Source organism: Lepisma saccharinum, chromosome 1, assembly GCF_977018435.1.
Source record: "Lepisma saccharinum chromosome 1, izLepSacc3.1, whole genome shotgun sequence".
Lineage (NCBI taxonomy): Eukaryota > Metazoa > Arthropoda > Insecta > Zygentoma > Lepismatidae > Lepisma > Lepisma saccharinum.
In genome coordinates, this window is record NC_139229.1 from 110,857,831 (window position 1) to 110,884,538 (window position 26,708).

The 26,708-nt window shown below is 37.1% G+C and overlaps 1 protein-coding gene across 2 annotated transcripts in view; it reads right to left on the minus strand.

Annotated features, from left to right (window-relative positions):
* Window positions 1–26,708, minus strand: part of LOC145999213 (FHIP family protein GJ17503-like) — a 54,127-nt gene that overhangs the window by 22,226 nt on the left and 5,193 nt on the right. Inside the window, exons 3-8 of one of the 2 annotated variants that reach the window (XM_083136149.1) lie at window positions 26,037–26,187; window positions 15,523–15,768; window positions 11,594–11,641; window positions 7,824–7,991; window positions 5,707–6,781; window positions 1,516–1,694 (exon numbers count right to left, since the gene is read on the minus strand). In XM_083136149.1, the coding sequence (XP_082992275.1) occupies window positions 1,516–1,694; window positions 5,707–6,781; window positions 7,824–7,991; window positions 11,594–11,641; window positions 15,523–15,768; window positions 26,037–26,187 (1,867 nt within the window). The remainder of the gene's footprint in view (window positions 1–1,515; window positions 1,695–5,706; window positions 6,782–7,823; window positions 7,992–11,593; window positions 11,642–15,522; window positions 15,769–26,036; window positions 26,188–26,708) is intronic. The other variant, XM_083136154.1, reaches the window with a different exon arrangement.

Here is a 26,708-nt window from a genome sequence, read left to right on the forward strand (position 1 = left end):
TTATAACTCCCATACTGATGGGTTCTCCCCGAATGGCATAGCAGTAATGTCGTCACCTTGAAATTAGATGGTCCCAGGTTTGATACCCAGTGGAGGCACATAGTGGTTGAGATCAATCTTCAAACTGTAGGTCAAGTCCCGATTAGCCATCTGTGCATAAAGTGGACTTAAAACTCAAAATCAATCAATCAATCCCATAATGATGAGCTTGATAGTAACAACAGTCAAAACAGCAAATAAATAAAATGTTATAGCAGGAAATAAAATGGCATACCAAAACCCACCAAAAAAGCCAGATTCGCTTCTCCCAAGCATAGGCCGGGTGGCTTCTAACAGCCGCTTCGGACTTTTCTTTTATGAGGTTTTGGATTGTGATATGCACGGTTCTAGATTTGTGTGTCGACAGAATGACGGTTTTTATAGCTACAATGAGGGTTCTTCAGTAAGTGTTTTTTACCATAACCTTTAACCTGTATCCTCAACTAACACTTTCTTAATGTGACACCATGTTTGGTGCCTAAGAATATGCATTAACCTGAAGAAGGAGGCAGTCTTGACCTCTGAAACGTTGTTTTGATCGACAAATTGTACTCACACACGTAAGTAATTGATCTAAGATCTTTTTAAAGTTCTTCATTATTTAGCTGTGAGTAATATGCACACCACAATATGTTACCAAAAATAAGCACTGCAAATTAATTGATATGGGTAAAGAAACGAAAATAAGAAAATGATTTTAAACTTAAGCCTGCATTTTCTAGTTAGGCATTTCAGGACAAATATTCACTACACAATGAGAGGCTTCATAAAATCTCTTCTCTATATACTGTATATAAAAATGAATGTATGTCTGTATATGTGTGTGTTTGTTCCAGCATAACTCTCGAACGCCTCGAGCGATTTCAACCAAACTTGGAACACGTATCACTTGCAATCTCGAAAGAAATACTGTGGGGGTAAGACACCCCTATGTGTGGGGATGGGAGGGGTGACGTAAAAATAATCGGAAACGACCGATAATATTGTCCAATCAATAGTTTTCGGGTTTACTAAGATGAATAGTGACACCCCCAATGCCCTTCAAATCCAAGACACCCCTGGCACCCCTACGAGTGGGGTGGGAAGAGGTGACATGTAAAAATAATAAAAAACGACCGATATTAGTGTGGAATCAAAATTTTTCGGGGTCGCTAAGATGAATAGTGACACTCCAAATGTTGTACAACTCCAAGACACCCCTGGCCGTTCAATTTATTTATTCTTGCTCTTGGAGGTGGAACGAAAAATGTTGTTCATAAATTGTTGTTGAATTTATATTATAGTGAATTTGTAAAATATATTACTTTATAATTTGTATACTGTACTACTTTTAAATACCTGTAAATAAAATTAGTTACATTTTACGCTATAATTAGAATTCATTAAACACCCGAACAATGCCAGGTAATCAGCTAATCTACATATAAAATTTAAGATGAATTCACAGAAAGATACAAATACTTGCAGCATACATACCTGAAATAAGGACCTAATACTTGGCTGGAAGACTAATGAATGATTCAGCAGGAATGAATGCAAAAGTGGTTGTGGATACACTGCTAAACGCGAAATAATACCGGTCAGATGCAAGTTTATATACAGATTGTTCTGCATCATATTTTCTAATTTCTTCAGCAGTGCATCCAAAAAGGGACCTGAAAAGAAGAAAAAAAATGTCTACCTCAAACTTGGCAAAATGGAAATCATCATCTAGTGAATTTAAAAATTCACTCAGTAACTATATTTAAAAAATGTCAAAATGGTATGAATATTTTATTTTTCAACAACAGGGAATTATTTTTGACACGTAAGTAGGATGATGGGATTTGTCCCCATCAGACCAAATAGCCCTCGCAACAGTGGAACCTTGATTATACGTTTTTCAGGTGACCAAGCTGAAAAAACTTAAAATGTGGGAAAATATAAAAACGAGGAAAATTTTATAACATTTTGCTACGTTGGTACCAACAAGATTGAATGTACGAGGCTTGTCCGGAAAGTAAAGATACAAAACAAAAATAGGATATAAAATAAATTTAATGCTCGCAACTAAAGTTACACTTGATACACCGATACAGAGGCTATTTCTCCACATAAGTGCCACCATTGTCCAAACATTTGTTCAGACGCGGAACAAGTTTTTGTATCCCTGAATCGCAGAAATCCGCCGCCTGCATCTGGAACCAAGTTGTGACTTCTTCCCTGACTTCGTCGTCGTCGGCAAAGTGTTTTCCACCAAGATGTTTCTTGAGGTACAGGAACAGGTGGTAGTCGATGGGTGCAAGGTCGGGGCTGTATGGCGGATGGTGAAGGACCCCCCCCCCCCATTGAAACTATGCAAGCAGATCCTTGGTGACATTCGCTGCATGGGGGCGGGGGTTGTCATGAATAAAGCAGATTCCACTTGACAACATGCCTCTCCGTTTGTTTTGAATTGCACGTCGAAGATGTTTCAAAGTCTGGCAGTAGGTTTCAGCATTAATCGTTCTTCCAGGCGGCATGAATTCCACCAGCAGGAAGCCGTGGCAATCCCAGAAAACGGTTGCCATCAGCTAGCCGGTTGAAATTGATGTTTTGAATTTTTTGACTTTTGGAGAATGGGTATGGCGCCACTACAGTGACTGCTGCTTGGATTCAGGGATATGGTGGAACACCCATGTTTCATCACCTGTCACAATGGAGTCCAGGAATGCATCTCCCTCTTCTGAGTAGCGAGTAAGAAAGTCCAGTGCATATCCCAGTCGTTTGGTTTTGTGTTCGTCAGTCAAATGTTTTGGGGCCCAGTGTGCACACAACTTTCTGTACCCTAACCCACTCATAACTTCATGAATAGTGGTTTTCGAACTGTCATGAAACATCACACACAATTTTCGAATTGTCACTCGCCTATTCGCACGCACTTCTGCTTCAAAGGATTGCGAAGGTCGTCAGTGATCATGGACGGCCTTCCCACTTGTCTCTTCATCATGAACATCATGTCGACCTTCTGCGAAGGCATGCTACCATTTTGCCACATTTTGACGATTCATTACGTTCCCGTACACAGTCACAATTTCTCGGTGGATCTCCGATGGACGCTTTCCTTGTATCTGCAAAAACCTGATCACGGCGCGCACTTCGCACTTGGCGGGATTCGGTATCGCCGCTGCCATTTCCAACGCGTGTTCCTCGCACAAGACTCAGCGCAGCACTGACGACTCACTCCCAATCCTCGTCGTATGGATCACGGTTACTGCCAGTGTTGCCAACTTTGGTACACATTTTCCCCCTAACGTGCAAATCTGTTTGTATCTTTACTTTCCGGACAAGCCTCGTATAATGGGGGAAAATGTAAAATTCGGGAACTTAAAATCGGGGTTCCACTATAGTATTTTATGATTTGAAATGTGATCAATGCAATTGTGGACAACATACATAACTATTGTAAAATCAACAATATAGCTATACCAAGCTTATTATCACAAAATAATTAGTTATAATATTTTAATGATTTGTTAATTGCTGATTAAAAACTTCACAGTTCCTTTAATGCAAAATTACATAAGACAGGAAACTCTGCATCACTGCACAACCTCTTGTTTTATTATCCTCATATTAATTCCTCCCACAAGAAGACAGATAATGAACAATTTCTGAAAGTTAATATAATAAAGAACCAACATATGTTGACTTATTTCTCTTGTAGTCTACGGTTATTACAAGCATAAAAATACAGTTTTCCGTTGTGATGTTTCAGAACATACGCTCCCTTCAGCAGACATTTATTTTTAGTTTGATTAAAGATACAGTTATAACAATGGTTATTTTTTTTAACAAAAAAGAGTCAGTTATACAATGGAACTCTGTGAAAGCAATGATGATTTTGAATTGCCTGATGATATTTGGGATTCATAATTTAAAAAATAAATAAAAAATGTGATCATCTTTTTTTTCATTTGAAATAAGAATTAAACAGACTACATGTTTCACAGTTATTACAACAATTTAACATTGACAACATCCATTGTATAACTGATTTTGGTATAAATTTACAATACCGGAAGTATATCAGATTGCTTTGAAATTACGCATACTCACTGATTTCGAACTTGTAATCAAGAATCTGCTGTTAAAAATTGGCGGTCACTTCCAGAAATTATGAAATTACGTGCACATATTAACGCTATGATTGTCGATACACTATTATGGTAGCCATGTTTGATGATGTGAACAAGTGAAGTTCCAAGTTCGCTATTTGTTACGGATTTACATTTGAGAAAATGGCATCTTGCATAAGGTGGAAAAAATGTTTGCGCCCCACAAACCATTCACGGTAAGGTTAGGTTAGGTTAGGCAAGCAAAGTAAAAATTAAGGGTCATCATAAACATAGTTTTGAAAGGCTAATCATTGCAAAAAATAGTTGTTTTCTTCATAAATCAAGGGTGTTTACTCCGTTCACGGACCCACTTATTTCGTCTTATTTTGCAATTTCTAGACGTGACCGCCAAATTTCAACTGCAGATGCGTGATTAGGAGGCCAAAGTTAGTGAATATGCCGAATTTCAAACAAACTGGAGATACTTCCGGTATTGAAAATTCGCTCCCTGATTTTTGTTAAAAATTTTTTAACCATTGTTATAACTGTATCTTTAATCAAACTAAAAATAAATGTCTGATGAAGGGAACGCGTGTTCTCCTGAAACGTCACAATGAAAAACTGTTTTTATGCTTGTAATAACCGTAGACTACAAGAGAAATAATTCTACAATGCAAGCAATCTGTACATACAAGAAAAAATATACATGTTGACTTCATTTAAATATTGTTTCACACCTAAATATATTTAGAAAAGAGCTAATTTTATTTGTAATGAGATAACAACTAATATACATAATGGAAAAGTCATCACAGTGAGTAAAAAAATGAAATTATTACCCAGTTCTTACACATTTTGCGAAACATATTTCCTGACTTTTCCAGGCAATTTGAAAGTAAGTTTCACCACTATGTACTACTTTCAACATGTTAATAACAAAGTTTCAAGGGTTAAACTGCATTTGCTACTCAAATAAATAAAGTTTATTCAACACTTCCAAATAAATGAACAAAAATAAACTATAAAAACATTCTATATGGAATATCCCTCATCAAATATTTTGGACCAAGAAAAAGTGGATTTTTTTTAAACTTGGCAAGTACAAAACACTTGTTCCCCTGACTTTTCCATTTTTTTTGGGTTACATTTTCAAAATTTTTTGACTTCTTCGTAACTTTTTCACTCATAGGTTCATTTCACTAATTTTCGAAGTTTTCCAGAACTACCATGAATTATGTAGTGTTATATTCTCTGAATGTTTTCTTCTATTTATTGTTAATGATGAAATAATAATAATGTACAATTAACTCCCCAAAATGAGAGTAGGTTTTTCTGCAAATACAGTGAATCCCCAATTTTCCTGCATTATACATTCAATCTTCATGCCACCAACAAAGCAAAATGTTATAAAAAATTTTAGATTTCATGTGTTCCCACATTTTAAGTTTTTTCATCATGGTCCACTAAAAACATAAAATCTAGGTGTAGATACACTTCCTTTTATGCTTGAATCCAGCAATAGACAACAGCTAATTTTAAGCCACACAACATAAAAAGAAAAAAAAAGATAGCATAGTAAAAATCTACTTACCTATATTTGGTGTTGTGTTGAAGATATCCATGTATGAGCTCTCTCGAGAATACTTTCTGGGCAGAGATTCGACCATGGATGAATTTCTGCTTAACCTGTACACTTTCTTCATATTAACACCATTGTTAGGCTGTTCTTGGCCTGCACTGTCAGTCTCTTTCGCTTTCACAAACTCACTGTTTTGCCACAAGGAGTTGAAATTGTCTCGATGCTCTGCTATGGTCGGCTGGTTCTGTGTTCCATCCGACAAACAGTTAGGTTCATTTTCTGGTGTTGTTTCTCTGGAATCTTTCAGGGCAAAGCTTTCGTAGCCACTACTTTCGCCGATCGACTGTAAGCTCTGATCGTTAATTGTATTATCCCCCTGATTCGCTTCCGAGCTACACTCTGACTTAGGATCACAAGAACCAGTCTTCTCGCCATGTTCAGTCACCCTTGCACAAGTCTCGCTACCGTCTTCTGCACCAGAGTCCTGCGCATGGTTTCCCACCCCACCGGAACTTGACTTGCTTAGTTCTTCCTGTATCTTTGGCGTATTTTCTTCAGAACTAGGCACTTTTATGTCTCCCACTTTTTCTTCTAGAGCACTGGGAGGAGGATTCTCACCATCGTAAGGGTATTTCCAATTCAAGCAGGCCAAGGCACAATCCTGAATTTTTTGCCTTCCGTAACAAAGGTACATGAAGTAATTTCCGTAAAGACTTTCACAACCTCGAGAAAAGTGCGGACTAAATGACGACGGAGTGGACAAGGAATCACTGCTTGCGACGGCACTACGACTAGGGAAGCCTGAGTAAGAAGCTGGTTGCAAAACTGGCAAGGAAGGACTTGTTGTAACTGACAGAGAAGAGTTCAGTTGATCAAGGCAAGAATTGGCTGCGGCACAGCAAGATGGCGACAGGGACAAGAATTTTTCTGAGCTTCTAAAATATGGTTCAATGTCATTCACCCTCTTCCTCTGGGACAGCATCACGTGTGTACAAGGAATTAGATATTGGAATATTAGTTCGAGCATTACATCTTCACAGTTAAGGTCTACGAGGGTCTCAAACAGGGCCAAGGTGACAAGACAAAGCTGCAAAACAGAAAAAAGAAAGTTAATCAAATTGATGGTGATAAGAAAAGCACTGCACTTTAACTGCTATGTCCTCAATACTGTATTTCAAAATAATGCACGATAAAATGTTCAGAGCATGTTTTAGGTCCACCTTATGCTCACAGGCTAATTGGGACTGAACACACAGTATAAAGTGAGATTTGAAGCACTGTGTAATATGCCTCCAGTGGAACTCAAATTCAGGACACCTTGATTGCAACACAAATCATTAGCTACTATGTTATCACAATGAACAATAAGATAAATAAATTATAACTTAACAAAAAGTGATAAAAGGTGTGTGTATCAACTGCCTACTTCAATTTGAACTATCACTTTTTAAAAAAAGGACATTACTCCAGTAAATAATGCCGCATAATAAAAACTAAGAAAATACTGTTTTGTGTGAATGGTTTCAAATATTACTACAAAATATTATATGCATGTAATGTCATTCACAAATACACAATCACTCAAAAAAAATTATAATTGCTGGAGAAATTGTTAAATGTTCAGTGCTTACTTCGTTTGGTAAATTTTGTGGTTACGTTGTGGTTCGATTTCAATATATCTGCCAATAAAATGTGTGAACATGGAAAAGTTTTAAAGACAGGCCTCATCAATTAGCGACAATACCAGTTGTGATGACTGCTAATCCCACAACCATTGATATTCACATGAACATTTGAACAGTGTCTGAACTTGAAGAACCAATTGATACCATGTCATGAACTTGTGTTAAGACACAAATCTTGCTCTGCTGAGAAAAGAAAAGCCTGCTTTTATCACTAATGGCATCCTCCTTCTCTGAAAACATCGTGCATTAATCACTTTTAAACATGGTTGTTTTGAAGTTCCCGACTGTTCCGGATCCCAGAAAGTGGTGAAATTATTTCCTGAAGGCAGAATCGACATGGGAAATTTTTAGCCCAATGTCGGTACCCATTTTTCATGATCCCACACACATACTGTGAAGATTAGTGTAACAATGAGAAAAAGGACATTTCAATTAACTGCTTACCCTTGATTTGGTAGCAATTCGCTGTATTAAACTCTCCAGAATCCTTGTTCCTTCGTAAGAGTCCTTGAGTAAAAATTTGACAAATTTGCACAAAAGACCAGGCTCCGTGATACTTCTCAAGAACAAATCAAAATACGCAGTCGCAGCTATTATTTCTTCCACAGTGTTCTGCAAAAGACAAGAGCTACTCAGTCTGAAAGTAAATCATTGCAAGGATATTTTCGGCAAGTACTACGGTCATTGCTACTACTACAGAAGCATGCTGAGTGTTCTACAGAAACTCAAGACACTACTCAGGCAGCAAACATGTTTAAAAAGCCAACAAAAGAAAAGCAAAACTGATTGAAAAAAAGACTGCAGCTTTTGCTGTTTCATTTGCACATTTTCACAACTGAATTCTGTAACATCTTGTATCAAAGCTGTAAATAGTATATTGAACATACTGAAATTCACACAAGGTTTTCTTCAGTCTGTAATGCATGTGCTGTATGAAAAATGTTGGAAGAAATTGCACAAGAATATTACAACATGGTTGCAAAATATCTACACATATCTGTTCTACAAGGCAAACATAAAATGTTTCTACGCATTAATGATAGATCATCCAGATGAAAGGCAAGTTCAATGATGCTGTGACATTACATTTTCAGGCTTTGAAATTCAATACTGTGCACTGGGGAAAGATATATTGAAAATGCAATTCTCTTTCATACTATTCGAATCAAATGTTCACAATACCAATGATAAATTAATTTATGTTAATTGTATTTGGAAATGGAGTTAAGAATTGCTTTAAGCAATGCTACTGCTTGCAGTCACAAGACTTGACTCATAACACGGATAGTTTGGTCTTCAGCTAGGAGTTCAAGGTCAACTGATAGTGTACCTCCATAAATATAAGTAAACGTCTCCAAACCAAAACGAGAAAAAGGCCATTTTATTGTCTTTATGCCTATAGGAATGCTATGTACCATACATTTATTACAATGCCACCGTAACCAAGATTTTGACTGCAAATGGATTAACTCTAAGAGTATCCAATAATTCTTGGAATTACCATTCGTAAATTACCATATGAGGGAAACCAAAAGTTCTGTACCATATGACATACAATTTCCAATAATTTACAGACAAATCAAGATTCATATCAGTGTGAACTACTGGACCAGGGCTATATTTTTCATAGCATTTGCACCTAGAACTTTACTTGTTATTATTACATAAACATTTATCTACTTTGTGAAAAATTCACACTATCCATTATTTTTATCAGCAAATAAATTACAAATAGGGTTGAGTTTTCTATGTATACAACTGCATACAACATTCAATACATTACTACATTACTCCTCTCTTTTCAAAATCTTATCCTTATTTACGATTAACTAATTCAAATAATGTATTATTAAGCATTTGAAATTAAAATCTGTTATGATCACAGATGCAATGCTACAAAGTTCAAAATGAAGTTAGGATTGGATTGATTTGCTGTTTTAAGTCCACTTTATGCACAGTAAGGCTAATCGGGACTGGACCTACAGTTTAAAGTGGGATCCGAACCACTTGTGCCTCCACCGGGTATCGAACCTGGGACCCCTTAGAATGAAGTTAGGCTAAACACAAAACTAAGGGAACTTTCTGACCAAAGCAGCAAGTGACACACGTCTCTTGGAAACCAACCTTCAGAAATAAATGCAAGTTTTTAAACTGAAGCAACACGACAACTTGCACAAGCCATTTTCTTAATACTGTGCATTGTGTCATTTCAGTATGTTGTTCACACATGCATGGCGAATACTTTCTTCATACTGAAGTGGCCCGTGTTGCTTGTTGCTTCAGTGTAAAATCCCCATGTTGCCCTTTGCCTGCTGCTTGTTGCTTCTGTATGGAAGCTCCTTAAGAAAACATGCAGCTAGGAAATATACGACAGAATGCATCAATTCATTCATGTATGACATATCCCTCCCTCAACATTATTGGTTAATAATTTTTAACAAATTCCTAATGAGAATAATTTACATAATGAATAAATGTTTGAATTCAAAGATCTACAATCTTTGTACTATTTATAGTTTCCTAAATAGGCAAATTGAAGAATAATATAATATCAACCTAATGATTTTCTCTCAGTTCACGAAATTATATCTCTGAATCTGGTAGTTTCCAACCATTGAAGCTATATTTAGTCATGAGCTATCAAAGGTTAAACATATATGGATTGACTGCCACAGACAATCAAATCCAGATATTAATATTAGGTATACGTTTCTGTCCACCAAGTTTTATGTTTCTACAATTAGAAGTATAGAAGTTTCTGAGAAACCTATAGGTGATGAATATTAACTACAGCAGACAAATGTACACGTTGATGTCGCATCATACAGACAATTCATAATCCTTTAGACCAGCTAAATTTGTATTTGTAGTTTGAATAGTTTTTGAAATATTGAAGCTTTAAAAACATGCCAACCATTGACTTTTCATTGTTGGATCCTGACAGACAGGCAGATGGGAATTAATTCGTAGGAAATTTTAGATCTGCACATTGGCTATTTTCCAAGATATGAACAGGTCACTTCTGATCGATTGTTGCAGTCACGACCAGCTGATTGAATTGGTTTATAGCTCTGGTAGTTCCTGATATAGATACAATGAAACCTTGATTTTACATTTTTCACGGGAGCAAGCTGAAAAAATGGAAAATCTTAAATTGGAGTAAATTTTATAACATTTCTATGTTGGGACCATCAAACTTGAATGTATAATGTGGAATAATGTAAAATCCGGGAACTTAAAATCGGGGTTTCACTGTAGTTGACAGATTGAGTTTCTAAATCAATTCTGAATTTCACTCTTAGTGAAGACAATGACCAAGATAAATAAATATGTATGTATGTACATATCGAAAACTTTGGAAGACAAAGAAAGGTATGGGTTGTGATTTTATCTCATTTTCAATTTACAGCATAAACAGTTTAAAAGTTGAATCTGTCCAGCAATGTGTACCTTCACATATTCAAAGCTTGACTTCCAGGTGTCAGCCAAATATCCAGCCGAGGCTTAATATGTGACATGGCTGGCATGATTGGAAACACATATGTTTGACAAACATCACGCAGCCAATTTCTTGACAAGGATCTACAATAGCCCGTGTCCCTATCTCATAAGTGCAGTAATGACTGTATTCACTATATTGAGAAGCAGTTTATGGTGTAAGGAGTCTGACCATAGGAATTTGTGACAATTATATGTATCCTTCAGAAACTTAATTTCTGAACACCTCGTGCAATAAGTCTAAGGAAATTGTTATCACCACTGTTTCATGTTCACTCACACAATAATGCAATTTTTAATTTCAAACAAGTCGATGTGTTGGAGTGGCATTACTACAGAAGTTTTCGAACACAACAATGGATGATCTATCATTAGGTTATTTGTCAGCCTACTTCAGTACACTAACTGAAAGGTGAATAAATATTACGACAGTACAATCCATGCACAGCCGCATCATGGCTTATCATAAACATTTTTACATTCTCTAAATCAAGAATGCTGATGAAGTGGTTAATGAACAGGATATTAATGAAAAAGAACAAGCAACATGCGTCACATGACAAAGTGTATATACAGATTATGAATCAGCACATGTAAGTGTTTGTGAATGTGAAAGTTCACTTTTGCTTTAATGTATGTATAAGTTTCTTTTTAGAGTCTGTCAGGTTCATTACACTGTTAGTGCAGCAAAAAACAACAATTCAAAAAATACTGACCACTTCAACTGCCGAGTCTAAATTTTCAACTGACAACCCCACAGTGTCCTACAGGCAGCAAGGGTAGAGGGGAAAAGATAAACAAAATTTAGAATAACTTCTTTAAGATTTCGAAGAGTATACACACTTGCTTTTTTTAATTTTAAAAAATAACATAAACCACTGTATCAATATTTAAAGCACAAAACATAAAAAAAAAAAATTAAAAATAGGGAAAAATAAATACAGTATGCATTCCACTTCCATAAAAGCAGCAAACTCTTTAACCCACAAAACATTTTCTCTCTCTCTCTCACACACACACACTCTCTCTTATTTTGTTGAAAATAAGGGAAAGAAATTATCATTTCATGTGTCTTCTTATTTTGGATAGAGAGAAATGGAGAAAAAATAAATATATGCTGTGATGTAAGAAACATATTAATCCAGATACAACCTTTTGTTATCACACCACCATTTTAATTTAGTACGTGGGCTATCCAGAAAGTAACTTAAGTTTTGGAATAAATAAAACCCAAGTGAAGGGAAACTTTTTTTATTATATACATTTGAAAGTTAAACTCTTACACTATTTTTCAACAGTCTCCATACAAATTGAGATACTTATCATAATGGTGCACCAGCTTATTAATTCCATTGTCATAGAATTTTGCCACCTGGGACTTCAGCCACTATAAAGCCTGATATAATTAATAATTCCACGTCATTGTTGAAGCACAGCATTGCACGCCAGGTCTTCATGTGTGGAAACAAGTGATAGTCGCTTCACAATCTCATGCAACAAACTTCGTGAAATTTGAGGCAACTCAAGTGAGAGCTCCGTAATTGTGAAGCGGTAGTTTTTACAAATCTTTGCATTGATTTTCGCCACCAGTTCATTAGTCATGATGTTCGGTCGGTTCCTTCACTGTACATCGTGCACATGAGTGTGGCCAGTTTTAAACATATTGCACCACTGCCTTCACTAATTACGTCGTTTCCGTACACCTTACGAAGTTGCCGATGAATTTCAACTGGTGTGTGCTTTTTCGCCAACACTGACCGCACTTCACAACTTGCGGGATTTTCAATTGCAGCACACATTTTAAACATTCACAGTGAACACAGCAGAAGCAACACGAACCGCATGTACCACAGCTGGATGCGTACTGAGTGAGGAGACGCTCTGACACCAAGATTGCAGCATTAGCCCTGCCCCTCGCCCCACTCCACCAAAACGTAAGTTACTTTCTGTATAGCCCTCATAATTTATGAACGGGGATTGTAATTTAATTATTATTTTTCTATTTTTTTTATACAACATTTCGACAAACAGAATCTTGAACAAGTTAGAAATTCTAACTTAAAATTGAAGAAATAATATGTACACTATCGACAAAAGGATTTGTTACAGCTGCCAAAACGTGTGCAAGTTATAAAGCCTGATATAATTAATACACATGAAAACACCAGTTGTATATTCCCCCATAAAGAATTCTATCCCCGGCAAAATAAAATTATTTTTAAACCTGCCAGGTATGTTTTTATTTCCCTAGCTTATTTTACTGACTGTTAAGATATACAAATTTACATAACCCCACAAAATCTACCCTCCGAAATGAAATTACAAATATGCCACTGAATGTCATCCCCCCCAAAAGCAAAAGGCTTAATTCGCACAGTGCACTTAGGGATCCAATTGACAATGACTCCAAAACTGTTTCTTATATCAAACAACCAAACTGTTATTTTAGATTCTGAAAAAAAAGTAGTTTCGTTTAGAATATTTCTTAAATTATTCAGAATTTTTAAGTGATTTATGCTTACTGTTTTCCACATATATGCAATTTTTTTGGAAACATTTACGGAAAAAATCATTATTATGAAAAGCCCACAGCTAAGCATTAAATGGACACAAAGAAAAAAATATTTTCTTCACCACTTCTTTGCCTCTTCACAATCCATATAGCTTTGTGAAATTTTCTTGCACAGCTGTGAATCTGCTTTGATTTGCTCATAATACTTCCTCTAAGAACAATTATTCGAGTTCTAATAATAATTTTAAACATAAAATTTAATGAAGACCAGAAGATTATATCTGAACAGCAAGAATTAGTCTAATTTGTCATGAATTTCATCAAATATGAAAATACTGCCTCCATAAAATCAATGACAAATCCAAAAGTATAATAATAAAATGTTAATCTAGTTCTAGTTTTCAGAATATATGAAAATAATTAACTGAACTTCGGTTTCTTCTTTATTTCCTCACATCAAATTGTAAAAATATTACCTATAATGATACATGTAAAACGAACGGGCTTTGAAATTGGCACCCCCATATGTAGACACAGGAAAGTTTTGGAAAGAAAGTGTGGAGATAAGATAGAAAAAAATAGAAGACAATCCCAACTTTCTGTTGCCCTTACTAACCAACGGAAATTAAGACTAACACCATTTCAACTTTGAGACAGTTCTGTAACGTATAACTTATTTTAATATGGTTTACATTCAATTTCTAGGGTAAAAATATTAATGCAATGGCTCCAGATGCAAAACTGAACAGTTCTAGAATTCTTTCTAGAGTTTACAAATAACCATATTTACGGTATATTTCATATTACCTCATTTTTCTGGAATTTCCAGGTCAGTACGAACCAACCCTAGTTCTATTTTCCAATTTACAAAATGGAAGAAATAAAATTAGTGAATGAAAAGTTGGTGGAAATTCTGCAGCCCATGAACTCGAGACTGCACAAATGACAGTTTGAAGAAAATTTACATTATTTAGCAATGTGTTTACATTTTGCCTTAGTGTTTGGTCTGCAGACCTAACTTGGTTCAGATCCTAAACAAAGACTGCCATAGTATTTAGCAGTGGAAGTAAATTGGATAGTAAAAATACTCTATTGAAAATAACAGATTTTATATGCAACATTGAAAACTATTGAGAATCTAGTTACCACAATGTTTGCAAGTGTTACAATTACTTTTTACTGATAACCAGATGAGAATTGCTGACTGTATTAATATTATAGTTTTACTTTACTCCTCTGTCACTTTTTGCTAATTGGGAAGAAGAGGACGATACGTGACCATTCGATGAAATTTATGAACACCCATGCCCCGAGTAGGACTTGAACCTGGAACTTCAGTGGTGAGATCAAAAATCAATGTGCTCATTTACCAAGCCACCTGCAACTGTTGACTTCTAGATGGGAGCACTAACCTCAAGTAACGCTCTCCTAATTTTTCATCAAAGTAGAGAAATATATAAACATTCACATCACAATCGTGTGGGTGACATATAATTAAAATTATGGCGTAAATCCAGAAAATAATTTACAAGAAAATGAAATTTATATTCGAAACAAGAGTCTACGCTAAATGCAAAATACATCTCGGTGGTTAGTGGGAAGACAGATGCTGCTAACGGAACAGTATAGTGGAATGCAAATATAATCTTAAACGTAATGGTGGTATGGGATGAGTATTTACGTAAATGATGAGACAAGGGTATAATGTATTAAACTGTAGGAAAGATGGTGGGAGTCTTTCAACAGAAACACTAGAGATTAAGTTTTTGTTTTGCGAGACATAAGAAAGAAAAAGCCAGCCTAAAAGAACAATTCCTAAACAAGTACAATTCATATGTAGGTATTTGTGTACATTCAAAAATACTTGAACGTAAGTGCAGTTTGTATTAATATATACTGCTGTGGCACTAAAATTTTACACTACAGTTGCCTCCACGGTGCTCAAGTATTGGTAGAAATATAGGTTTGTATATTGCAGTGAGCATACACAATCTGCTGCCTCTTTAAAATAAATTCTCTAAATCAAAGTGAATCTTACAAAAGTGAGCAACATAATAATAACAAAGCAACTTTTCACTAAGTGCTAGGCAAGCATGTAGTCTTGTGCCATAACAATCAAAATAACATAATTACCTGAAGTAAAGCTGGGCCCATAACAGGCATGAGAAAGCCCTGGTAGAGGAATTCCAACAGCTGGGCTTTAACAGTAGGATGTGCCACTTGGACGACGGCATTGCAGAACTCAAGTGAATTCATGAACATTGTTAGCTCGTGGATGTCGTTCACGTCATCAGGCGTCAAACGATGCCAATCTTCGGTCTCGATTATTAACTTTCGTGGCAAAAGAGAATACAATCCACTGAGGCCTGTTGCAAGAACCTGGGAAAATAACATAATATTTATTTTTCAAAGTATTTGTTTACGTCACTAACATTTAAATTACCTTACCACAACCTGGAAGCCCACTTCACTATCAATGCACACAAGGCCCTTAAACACTTGCAAAATATGCATTTCTGAGAATACAATGACTATGAGTCAATCATATCTCTACAAAGATATAAATGTGGGATTTTAAACACACTATAATAAGGTGCCCACTAATGTTGCAAACCCAAAATCCCTTGTCCTCGACATGCTTTAATTAATCATTTAATAAAATGAATCAAGTTTATTCAACAATGCTGAAAATAAATGACAAAATAATAATAAAATTATATGCAATGTTTCCGCAAAAAAGAAACCAGTTTGGTTGGCAATCACAAAAACCAAATGAACATTCGGTTCTTTTAACCTTTCCAGTATTTGAACATTACTACAAAATTCAATGACCTTTCACCCCCACCCCTAAGTTGATTTCCTTACTTTTCCTGGTCAGTTGGAACCCTATATTACTTAAAGGTAAATCTTACATTTTCTTTCTTAAAACAATATATGAATGGCTTGTTGCAGAAAAGGACCTGGGTCACTTTTACACAATTCTGAGAAAAACAAGAAAAATCTTATAATATTGTAAGAAAGAAATGTACCGTTGTTGGAACAAATATTCAGCATAATGAATAGTTAATTTTGAAACCCTCAATACCCCCCCCCCCCCTTTGCAGTATGCTGCTAGAGACAGTGGAGATGAAAAAGTTGCGACTCCGGTACCTTTCTGCAATAAAAGTGGAAACTGTGAGAAATAAGACGATAAATATGCTACAAACACCCGTTTGATGTTGCCACATAAGCTAGGTTAGGTTAGGTTATGTTATACGATGGTCACTATTTATATTTTGAGCCTAACAATGAAAAAAAACAGGAATTTGGCATTGAAAACTGCTTTATTGTTTTTCGAAGTATTCTTCTTTATGGTCAATACACTTTTGCATTCGTTCGAACCATTTGTCAAAGCAGTTTTTCCAATCTTCTTGAGACACCTCCATAATATGGTTTTTGAACGCATCAACGGCGTCTTCCGCCGACGAAAATCGTCCACGCAATTTATTCTTGACATTCGGGAACAAGAAGAAGTCATTGGGTGCCAAATCAGGACTGTACGGCGGATGACCCATCAATTCGATTTTTTGATTGTTCATAAAGGCGGTTGCTAGACTAGGTGTGTGACAGCTGGCATTGTCTTGATGAAGAATGATCTGACGGCGTTTGTTTGTTTTCCGTATTTGACCGAAGACCTCTGGCAAACAAATTGTTGTGTACCATTCAGAGTTGACCGTTCTACCTTCCTCTAAAGGCACAGTTGCCACATGACCAGTTTTCCAGAAAAAACAGGCGACCGACCATTTGTTTCGATGTGCTTCGAGCGCAAACAACTTTTGTTGGATTCGGTTCATCTTGAAACACCCATACAGTCGACTGCTATTTACGTTCCGGCTCATATGCATATATCCATGATTCGTCACCTGTTACAATCTTATATACGTCTTTTGAAGCACCACGATTGTATTTATTGAGCATTTGTTTGCACCAATTGACGCGAGCGTCTTTTTGAGTTTTTGTCAAATTGTGTGGGATCCAACGAGAACATACCTCTCTCACAGCTAAAGGATCATGTAATATTTTATATATGCTGGTGGAACTAATGCCTATGGTTGCCTCAATCTCACAGTATGTCACATGATGATCTTGCAGTATTAGGTTTTGCACAGCATCAATGTTTTCTTGAACAACTGATTTTGGACGACCTTCGCGAATCTCGTCGGTGAGCGATTCAGATCAAACCTCGGCCACATGACCACAAAAGTACAACCTTGTATCATACAAGTGCTGATGGCAGTGTGGCCACGATTAAATTCGTTATACCAGCATTTTTATTAGTGGCAAAGGATGGGGCTTCATCGCCAAATGTGGAAGTAAGTTGATCGATGCACTCTTGTCTTGATAATCCACGTCCAAAATCGTAAAAAATCATCGCACGAAAATGTTCAGGAGTTAATTCCATTTTATTGTTGTCGCGCAATCTCCAAGGCAACATAAACAACACAAATGAAGCTATTGACAAAACATTTGAAGTACGTTATGGTCAATAATGCCAGACGATTCCGTGCAAACGTCAAATCGCACCTAACTTCAATCAGTGTTGCCAAGGCTCAAAATATAAATAGTGGCCCTCGTATATGCCACAGAAAATTATAGATTCATCAATAAATTACAGTGTACTGCACTTTCTGGACTTTACTGTCGGTGTTTGAAGTACAACAATGTAAGCTCGTACATGCATGTGTTACTCTACATCTGAGTCTGTTTTATTGGCAAGTGTAGTGGGCCACTGATGAATATCTTCATAAAATCCTTCGACGTTGTCTGGTACATACGACAAGGCAGTTCGTATGTCCTTCAATTTAGTAAGCTTGATCGGCAAACGTGCAACAAGGAACATACCTGACGTAGGAATTACAATTCTTGCACCTTTGGACAGATATTAGGTGAGACGTTAAACCTTTGATGAATTCGGAGACCTTGACAGTACCCTTATGTTCAACACAGTATTCAAAGTAATGATACTTGGAAATCTGAAAATACTGCCTGTTCTTGTAGGAACACATGGTAGTTTTAACAGATGTCACATTTTTTTTTGTAGACATGAGGCCACCACGTTGCGAAATCAATAATGTTACTGGTGTCAATAAGTTTGACAGTATTTTTACCGCCCCGAGCTGCATTACAGATTAGCGTACACGGTTCGTACAACGTATAAACACGGCTAAGTTTATTGCAGAAAAGGACCCGAGTCAGTGACTTAGGTACCTTTCTACATTAAAGTACACTTTTCACTGTGCATTTTCTTGGTTATAGCCTCGTGTGACTGACGTCCTTTCTACACTAAAAGATGTGTCTGTAACTAGGAAAATCAAAAATACCATTAACTCCGATACCTAAAAAATGTGACTCAGGTCCCTTTCTGCAATAAGCCATTCATATATATATATTTACGTGTTTGTGTGTGTGCACGTGTATTCGTCTGTACATCCCGACACTAGAGAGGCCTTCAACGGTAAGCGTAATGTGCTACATAAGAGATGGGTGCTTGTCCCATCATCTTTATCGTCACTATTGACTCAACTGGTAGAAAAGCGTTTTAAAATAGAGGAAAAAAATAAGAGAAATTCAAGGGTATACGAGGGTAAGTCAAAAATTATCTACACTTTTGCAACAACTTTTCTCGGGTTGGCCACACTGCCTTCAGCGTTTGTGTGCTATAAGGTTGTACTTTTGTGGTCATGTGGCCGAGATTTGATCATAATTGCTCCATTTTTCTTTCTTTTGTTACAGGTTAAACATGGCCGCTCCACTAGCAGTGTGCACCAGGGAAGATCAGCGATCCGATTTCTCTGGTCTGAAGATGTGTCAGGGGTTGAAATTCATCATAGGCATTCAGTATAATACAGGGACAGCGCTTCACAGCGTAGAATTGTGTATAAGTTGATCGAGAGGTTTAAAAATGGCTGGACAAGCATGAAACACAAAGAGTAGGATGCCCATCAACCTCCACCACTCATGGAAAGATTCAACAAGCTTGAGAGATGATTCTGATGAACCGATGCCGTCCATCATCCAAAGAGATTATTCTGACATCATCAGATGTACTGAAAGCCTGCAATGAATTTCAGTCCCTGACACACCTTCGACCAGAGAAATCGGATCACTGATCGCTGCTCTTCCTTGGCGCACAATGCCAGTGGAGCGGCCATGTTTAATCTGTAACAAAAGAAAGAAAAATGGAGCGATTCAGATCAAACCTCGGCCACATGACCACAAAAGTACAACCTTGTATCATACAAGTGCTGAAGGCAGTGTGGCCACCTGAGAAAAGTTGTGGCAAAAGTGTAGATAATTTTTAACTTCCCCTTGTATATGTATACAGTAGAACCCCAATTTTATGTTCACAAACCTTACATTTTCTCACATTATATATTCAATCTTCATGGTCCCAATAAAGCAACATGTTATAATTTTATTCTGGATTTACATTTTCCTGCATCATAAGTATTTCACCTAGGTCCCCATAAAAATATGTAAAATAAAGGTAAAATCCAATAACAGATATATACAAAAAAAAGCAAAAGTAATAATAATATGTAAATCTTGCAAAATGAAAATTTTTTCAACAAACTTTCAAAAAAAACATTGTTACAGATGATACTGATGTATTGATTTATCTGTAAAACTGCTGATAATTTTATTGATTTGATATTTCTACAAGTAGTCTGTAAGTTAGTGCTAGATTCTAGTTGCATAAAGATTCAAAGTTAATCAGCCACAGGCTATTGAAAGATATATAATTGAGGTACCATTGTAATTAAAGACGTTTAAAGTTAACAGTACTATTTTAAAGGAGTTATACTTTGGGGAATAAATAAAAAAAACTCTGCAATGTTCAAAGTAACAAACAAAAGTTATTCCTTAACAAAACTATAGAAGATCCAGCAGTGTTCCTTGAGACTCACCAACACACAATAATATATGGTTACCCTTGACCCATGGTGTAAAGACTAAAGAGGTGGATGCAAGCCGATCCTGAAAACTCTCCCTTCCGGCGCATGACGTCATCATCGTTGCAGAAGAGGACTGAAAAGAATCCGTTCGCTTTACAGTGAAGCGTTCTTCGTGAAACAAATTTCAACTACAGACTCAATATAACTTCAAAACACGCGGAATAACCATAACCATGGTGTACTGAGCCAGGCACGTATCCAAGGAGAGGTCTTAGTGGGCTCGAGCCCCCCCGAAAGTTTTCGGTTTACACTAGATAAAATGAGGTTTTTGGTTTCTTGTGGTGTGAAATAAGATAATGTGACGATAATTTAAGGAGAGAAATAATTATCGAGGCAATACGGAGAATGTTCTGTATCCTTGTTATTGTTAATAGTGCGTATCCAAGTTGCAAATCAAGGGGCTCAAGCACACCCCCCCCCCCCCCCCCGTAGGATTTTTTTCTGTTTATACTACATAAAATTAGGATTTAGGCTTCTTGAATAATATGATGATAATTTGAGAGAAATAATTATCGAGAAAAGACGGTGAATGTTCTATAACCCTGTTATTGTTACTAGCGCGTATCCAAGGTGGGGATCAGGTGGCTCGACCCCCCCCCCCCCCCCAGGAAATGTTTCAGTTTACACTAGATAAAATTAGGTATTTGTCTTCTTGAATAATAGGCTTATGATGATAATTTAAGGAGAAATTATTGTCGAAGCAAGACGAAGAATGTTCTATAACCCTCTTATTATTAATATCGCGTATCCAAGGTGGGAATCAGGTGGCTCGAGCCCTCCTCCCCAGGAAAGGAAATATTTTAGTTTACACTAGATAAAATTAGGTTCTTGTCTTCTTGAATAATGTGATGATAATTTAAAGAGATACAATTATCGAGGCAAGACGAAGATTGTTCTATAAACCTGTTATTGTTAATAGCGCGTATCCAAGGTGGGAATCAGGGGACTCGAGCCCCCCCCCCCCCCCCACACACACACACCTTCAGGAAATATTTCTGTTTACATTAGATAAAACAAGGATTTTTGGCTTTTGAATAATGTGACGATAATTTAAGGGGAGAAATACTTATCAAGGCAAGACGGAGAATGTTCTATAACCCTGTTGTTGATAATATTGCACGTAAACTTTTCTTGAGCTTTCAGTATTGTCGCAGCAAACTTGAGCACTATGTAGAGACTTGTCAGCATTTGGAAGCTGCACAGCAAAGGTATCGCCACAAGTAGAGCGATTCGTTGTAATTTTTAATCTCTGGAAGGCGCGAGAGGGAATGTTCTTCAATAAGTGGAGTCGAACTACTGGCAATATTTATAAATAATTTATCTGCGCAACGTTCTAGAATATACTGAGGATATAAATGCGCGTTAATTAGAACCATTCCTAAATAGAAATTCTTTGACCGAACCTTGGATCCAAGAGAAAAATGGCGTTGTCTCTGACATCATTTCCTTCTAAGCGTTCAATTCAAGGACTTGTTCATGATTCATTTGATCGTGTTAAAGGTGCATTACTTCAGTCTGTAATACGAAATTATAAAACTTTCTGGTGAGTTGATTTTTAAAAATGTGTCCGAGAAAAAGAGTGGCGTGCCAACGATTTTCGGCAGGGAGAGGGGTTACGCATACTATTTTTGGTGGTCAGTCCTCATTTTGCCATATTTTCCTGTTTTTAACGTTCTTTTTTTTAAGGACTGGGTCAAATGGGGTAATGACCCCACCAACCCTCCCTTGGGCACGTCACTGGAGATACCTAAATGAGTAAGCAATTGATCATATTGGGAGAAGAAACATTAGATGTGTTGGGAACGGAAGGGTTTTCACTGTGCAATAATTGTTTCGCGATCCAGCTGTATTCTACAGAAGACTTCCTTCCACGGGGGAGGGGGGGAAGGATGCCGGAGCGTGGTAGGGATTACATCTCCTCCTAAATGGCCGAGATCTAGAATGTGTGGGTCCCTACACCTAAAACCTCTAAAATGTGCCTTCATGGTACGGTACTATATGCACGGGGAACTTAGAAATAAATTTGAGGCACGAAAGAGCATATAACACAGACTGCATTAATAACCCTATATATACACATATGTATAGTACGTATAATACATATACGTAAATATACACACACCTAAGACTGCATATATACGTGAGTCGCTTCGGTGACTGAGGGCGCCGGGTTCTTGACTCGCGATATTGCCACGGAAGTTACCGGGTTCGAATCCTGAACTGGGTAAGTATTTGTGTTGGGCAATCAGCCCAAGTAGGCAGAAAAGCAACGTAAAATGTGATACGTGAAAGCACACAATACATGCACATATATATTATATGTATGTGTGTGTGTGTGTGTGTATATATATATATATATATATATAAAGAGATATATATATATATAAAATTGTTTATTTTGTTCTTCCGCCTGCAAGCCAATACCCATTCGTAACAAAATTCTTCTTCTTTAACAGCAAACCCAAAATACTTGATATTCGTTCCTTTCGTCTTTTTGTAATGATTGCTACAGCCGTAAATAGCACAGTTAGGCATATTTTCTTTCGCAATGCACTTAGATTCTTCTCACTAGAAGTGAAACGAAGACAACAAAAAAGAAACACCAGTTCAATGGTCTACAGAAAAGAACAAACCCGGAAACTCCACTTGTTACCCTCTGAAAAGCACCCCCTCTCCTGGCTGTGGCCACTATGTTGACGTCAGAGCTGTGACGTATGGCTGAGAGCCATGCGCGTGCATCCACCTGTTTGTCATTCCACCATGCCCTTGACCCTCTGTACCCTCCTCAAGAAAGTGAAATATTTTGATGGTGCATGAAGATTTTGTTGTTTATGAATGTTTCCATTTGATTTTAACTTGCTGAAATATGATTGATTTAGTTTATTTTACTTCGAGTTTTGTGCCTCTTGACTAATTTGCGAAGATGGGGATGAGTGATGAAATTGATGAATGGACATTCACAAACAACCAAGCCCGGGTAGGATTCGAGCCCAGGACCCTTGGTGTCGCAGCATGATGTGCTAACCACTCGGCCACAGGGTCCAGCTCATTGAAATATGTTATTGCCACGGAACAAATTTATATGTAAATACATATTTATGTATGAAGCTGAAATCGGTTATATTTTGTATTATCTTTGCACATCATGGCACGTAGACTCGCAAAATTCAGTTTTTATTTTCCATATACAAGGTAACCAAAAAAGTTCTTGCCGTTCTAGAGCAGTGATAAACAAAGAGCAATACAGTACCTTTAGGTTTCGAAGAAATCTCATCAGCATCCAACACCTTTTGCCAACGTTCCTGCAGCTGCACAATACCCTGGTGATAAAACTCGGCGGGCTTGGATCCAAAGAAGTCCGAGAGTGCATTACGCAGGTCTCCCTCATTTGCAAAGGATCTCCCACGGAGGTGGTTGTCGAGGGAATGAAACAGGTGGTAATCTGTTGGTGCAAGGTCCAGTGAATATGGTGGATGACACAGTGTCTCCCAGCCAAGTTGCTGAAGGGTCTCCCGGTTCCTCTTTGCCACATGTGGCTTGGCATTGTCATGCAGGAACAGCACACCCTTGTGATTCACCAATGCCAGCTCCTTCTGCCGCAATGCACGGTGCACCCTTTGCAACTGCTGAGAGTAGAGGTCAGCAGTGATGGTCTGACCAGGTGGAAGGAGCTCGTAATGCACCACTTGCCCACAATTCCACCATACAGAGAGCATAACTTTTCGTGGGTGCAGAGGTGGTCTTGAGGTGTGAGGAACAGAGTCACGTGGCGACAACCAATGTCTGGTACGCTTGGGAGTGTCATAGAGGACCCACTTTTCGTCACCAGTGAGCAAGCGATCAAATATGGGTGTGAGCAAGAACAAACAGGCTGTCACTCGTTGTTCCTTGTTGGCTGCCGACAATGTGTAGAGTACCCACTTGCTTAACTTGTATAACTTCCCTATCCCATGCAGGTACAATCAGACTGTTTCAGCCGAAACATGGAACCTTTCTGAAAGTTCATCACACGTTAGATCACTGTCCTCCTCGATGGCTGCTTTCAGGGTCTCGTCATCCAACAAACACACGCAAACAAGCTGCTTCGATACCTCCATTTCTCCTCGACACTGGACAAGCTATGACTGCTGTGTGTGCGCAACGTACCTGTATTACTGACAGTTGATGGTCAGACTAACTCCCGATCGCTTGGCAGGCACGTGCGTCATTTTGTTTCCTCTCTGTGAGCGCATGATTAATGGGTCGTCAAAAACAGCAAGAACTTTTTTGGTTACTTTGTATTAGGTTTTGGCTCATATTTTACATATTTTGGTTATTTTTACACATAGTTTCCATATTTCAGAACATTTCTCAACATATATTCCATATCTGCACAATAACTACATGTCCCCGTGTGACCGAAAGATTTGGGTGAATTGCTTGCAAATAACCGACAAATTTGAAATACACTCCCATTACTTCTTGCAATATTGTATGCAGTTTTAGTCATTATAAATCCATCTTAAGAGACAACAGAAGAAAATTCACGTTCGAACACTTACAACAACATTTTGTTATTCATTGTTTTGGAAACAGAAAATGAAAACACATTTTGTGTTGCTTTACAGTTAATGTTAATGTAAGTGTACTGTAAATTCTTACAATTTTAAGTCCATATTTGAATTTTTTTTTTAATTTGAATTTAAAATTTTGGGTGCGTCAGCACTGACGCTATTTTGCACCCGTCACATTATACGGAGTCCAGCCCCTTATCGTTACAAATAACAACTCGAACATTGCAGAACTAAAATCATAAAATATTAAAATCTTCTGACTTTCGTTAAAAGCTGAGGCTGTAAAGGGGCACTCAGCACACGTAAGGACAATACAAACAAAATTATACTGGCCATGGGGCCAGTCACCAGAGCCTCGTTAGTCTTCAGTCCAGGGTGTACTTAACGTGGAAGCGAGGTTGACATTTGGGTGTATTATGTGGAAGGTCACGCCTTAAGTCCATATTTAACTCCATATATTGGTGAAAATAACTAAATATGTATTTACATATTTAACTCACTTTTACTACATATAAATCCATTCCCTGGTTATCATGAAGTAAAGTACATCTGTTACCTTACCGTGAATCAAAACAGCCCGAAGAAGTCACGCAAGTGAATATAGCATCCAACACAACATTCCACAACAGCAGCTATAAGTTTACGTCCTTACGTTTGGATTGTTAGGTTTGGGACTGGAAGTTATTTTTATGAGTTCTTTCACTATTTGAGTATGCATACAAACGGATCTTAATAATAAAAAGCAGTGAAAAGTACACTAAAATAGCAGGTTTTTACTCATGTAGGCCATATTTTCGGATGAAATATCCCCGTTATTTGCATTTTCTGTAGGTTGGAACCGGTTTTACGTAAAACATAGAAATCTGATGATTAAAAAAATCAACGTAATTCTTGAGGGAGTGCAGTGCGTCAATGGCCTCTAATATACGTTTATAACAAAATGCACTTAAATAATTTTTCACTGTTCTATATATATATTCATAATTTTTTATTGATTATACGTAAATTTTGCCTTCTCTTTTCCAATTGACACTCATTGACAATCTAGCACTACGTCTTGCAACAACTTGAATGTGAAACTAGAAAGAACAGTACTTACTGGACACACATTAGAGTGCTCAGCAATATATAATCCAACACTTTCATTCTTCTTGGACAGGGACATACAGAGCAATAAGGCATCTCTGGCTTGTTGTCCAATGCCTCCTTCTCTATGTACAAATGGGATTAGGAGGGAGAAAATCACAAACCTGGAAAGGGAAATATGTATGTTGATGAATGAGAATGGACATAAATCTGTCAACTTATACTGCTCGTCATATACAACAGCCAATGGACCTTTATACACAGCACACAGCATACATTCTAGGCTAGCTTGAATACCTGCAAAGCCCAAAGACTAAAATACAGAAGAAAAATTGATATGAAAATGTACATAAAATTGTTCATTTCAATAAGAAATAATAATAGTAGTATTGTATAGTACAGATTATTATACTTGGTGATTCCTGATTTGAATTTTTAATCTGAAAACATGAATCTTTATTTTTTCAAATCAAATACTACAGGATAGTGAGACAGCCCATATTTTGAACTGAACATATGCCATTGGTTGAGTCATGTGATTGCAACAGTCAATCTGCATTACTTGTATTGCAGCTGCTTCTAGCAAAAGTATGACCACCTAGTAACGTTGCTAGACTGTCTCGGCACAGCCATTGGCAATTGTCCATGGTAACATTTACAGTGGAACATCAAGTTCCCAACCTTC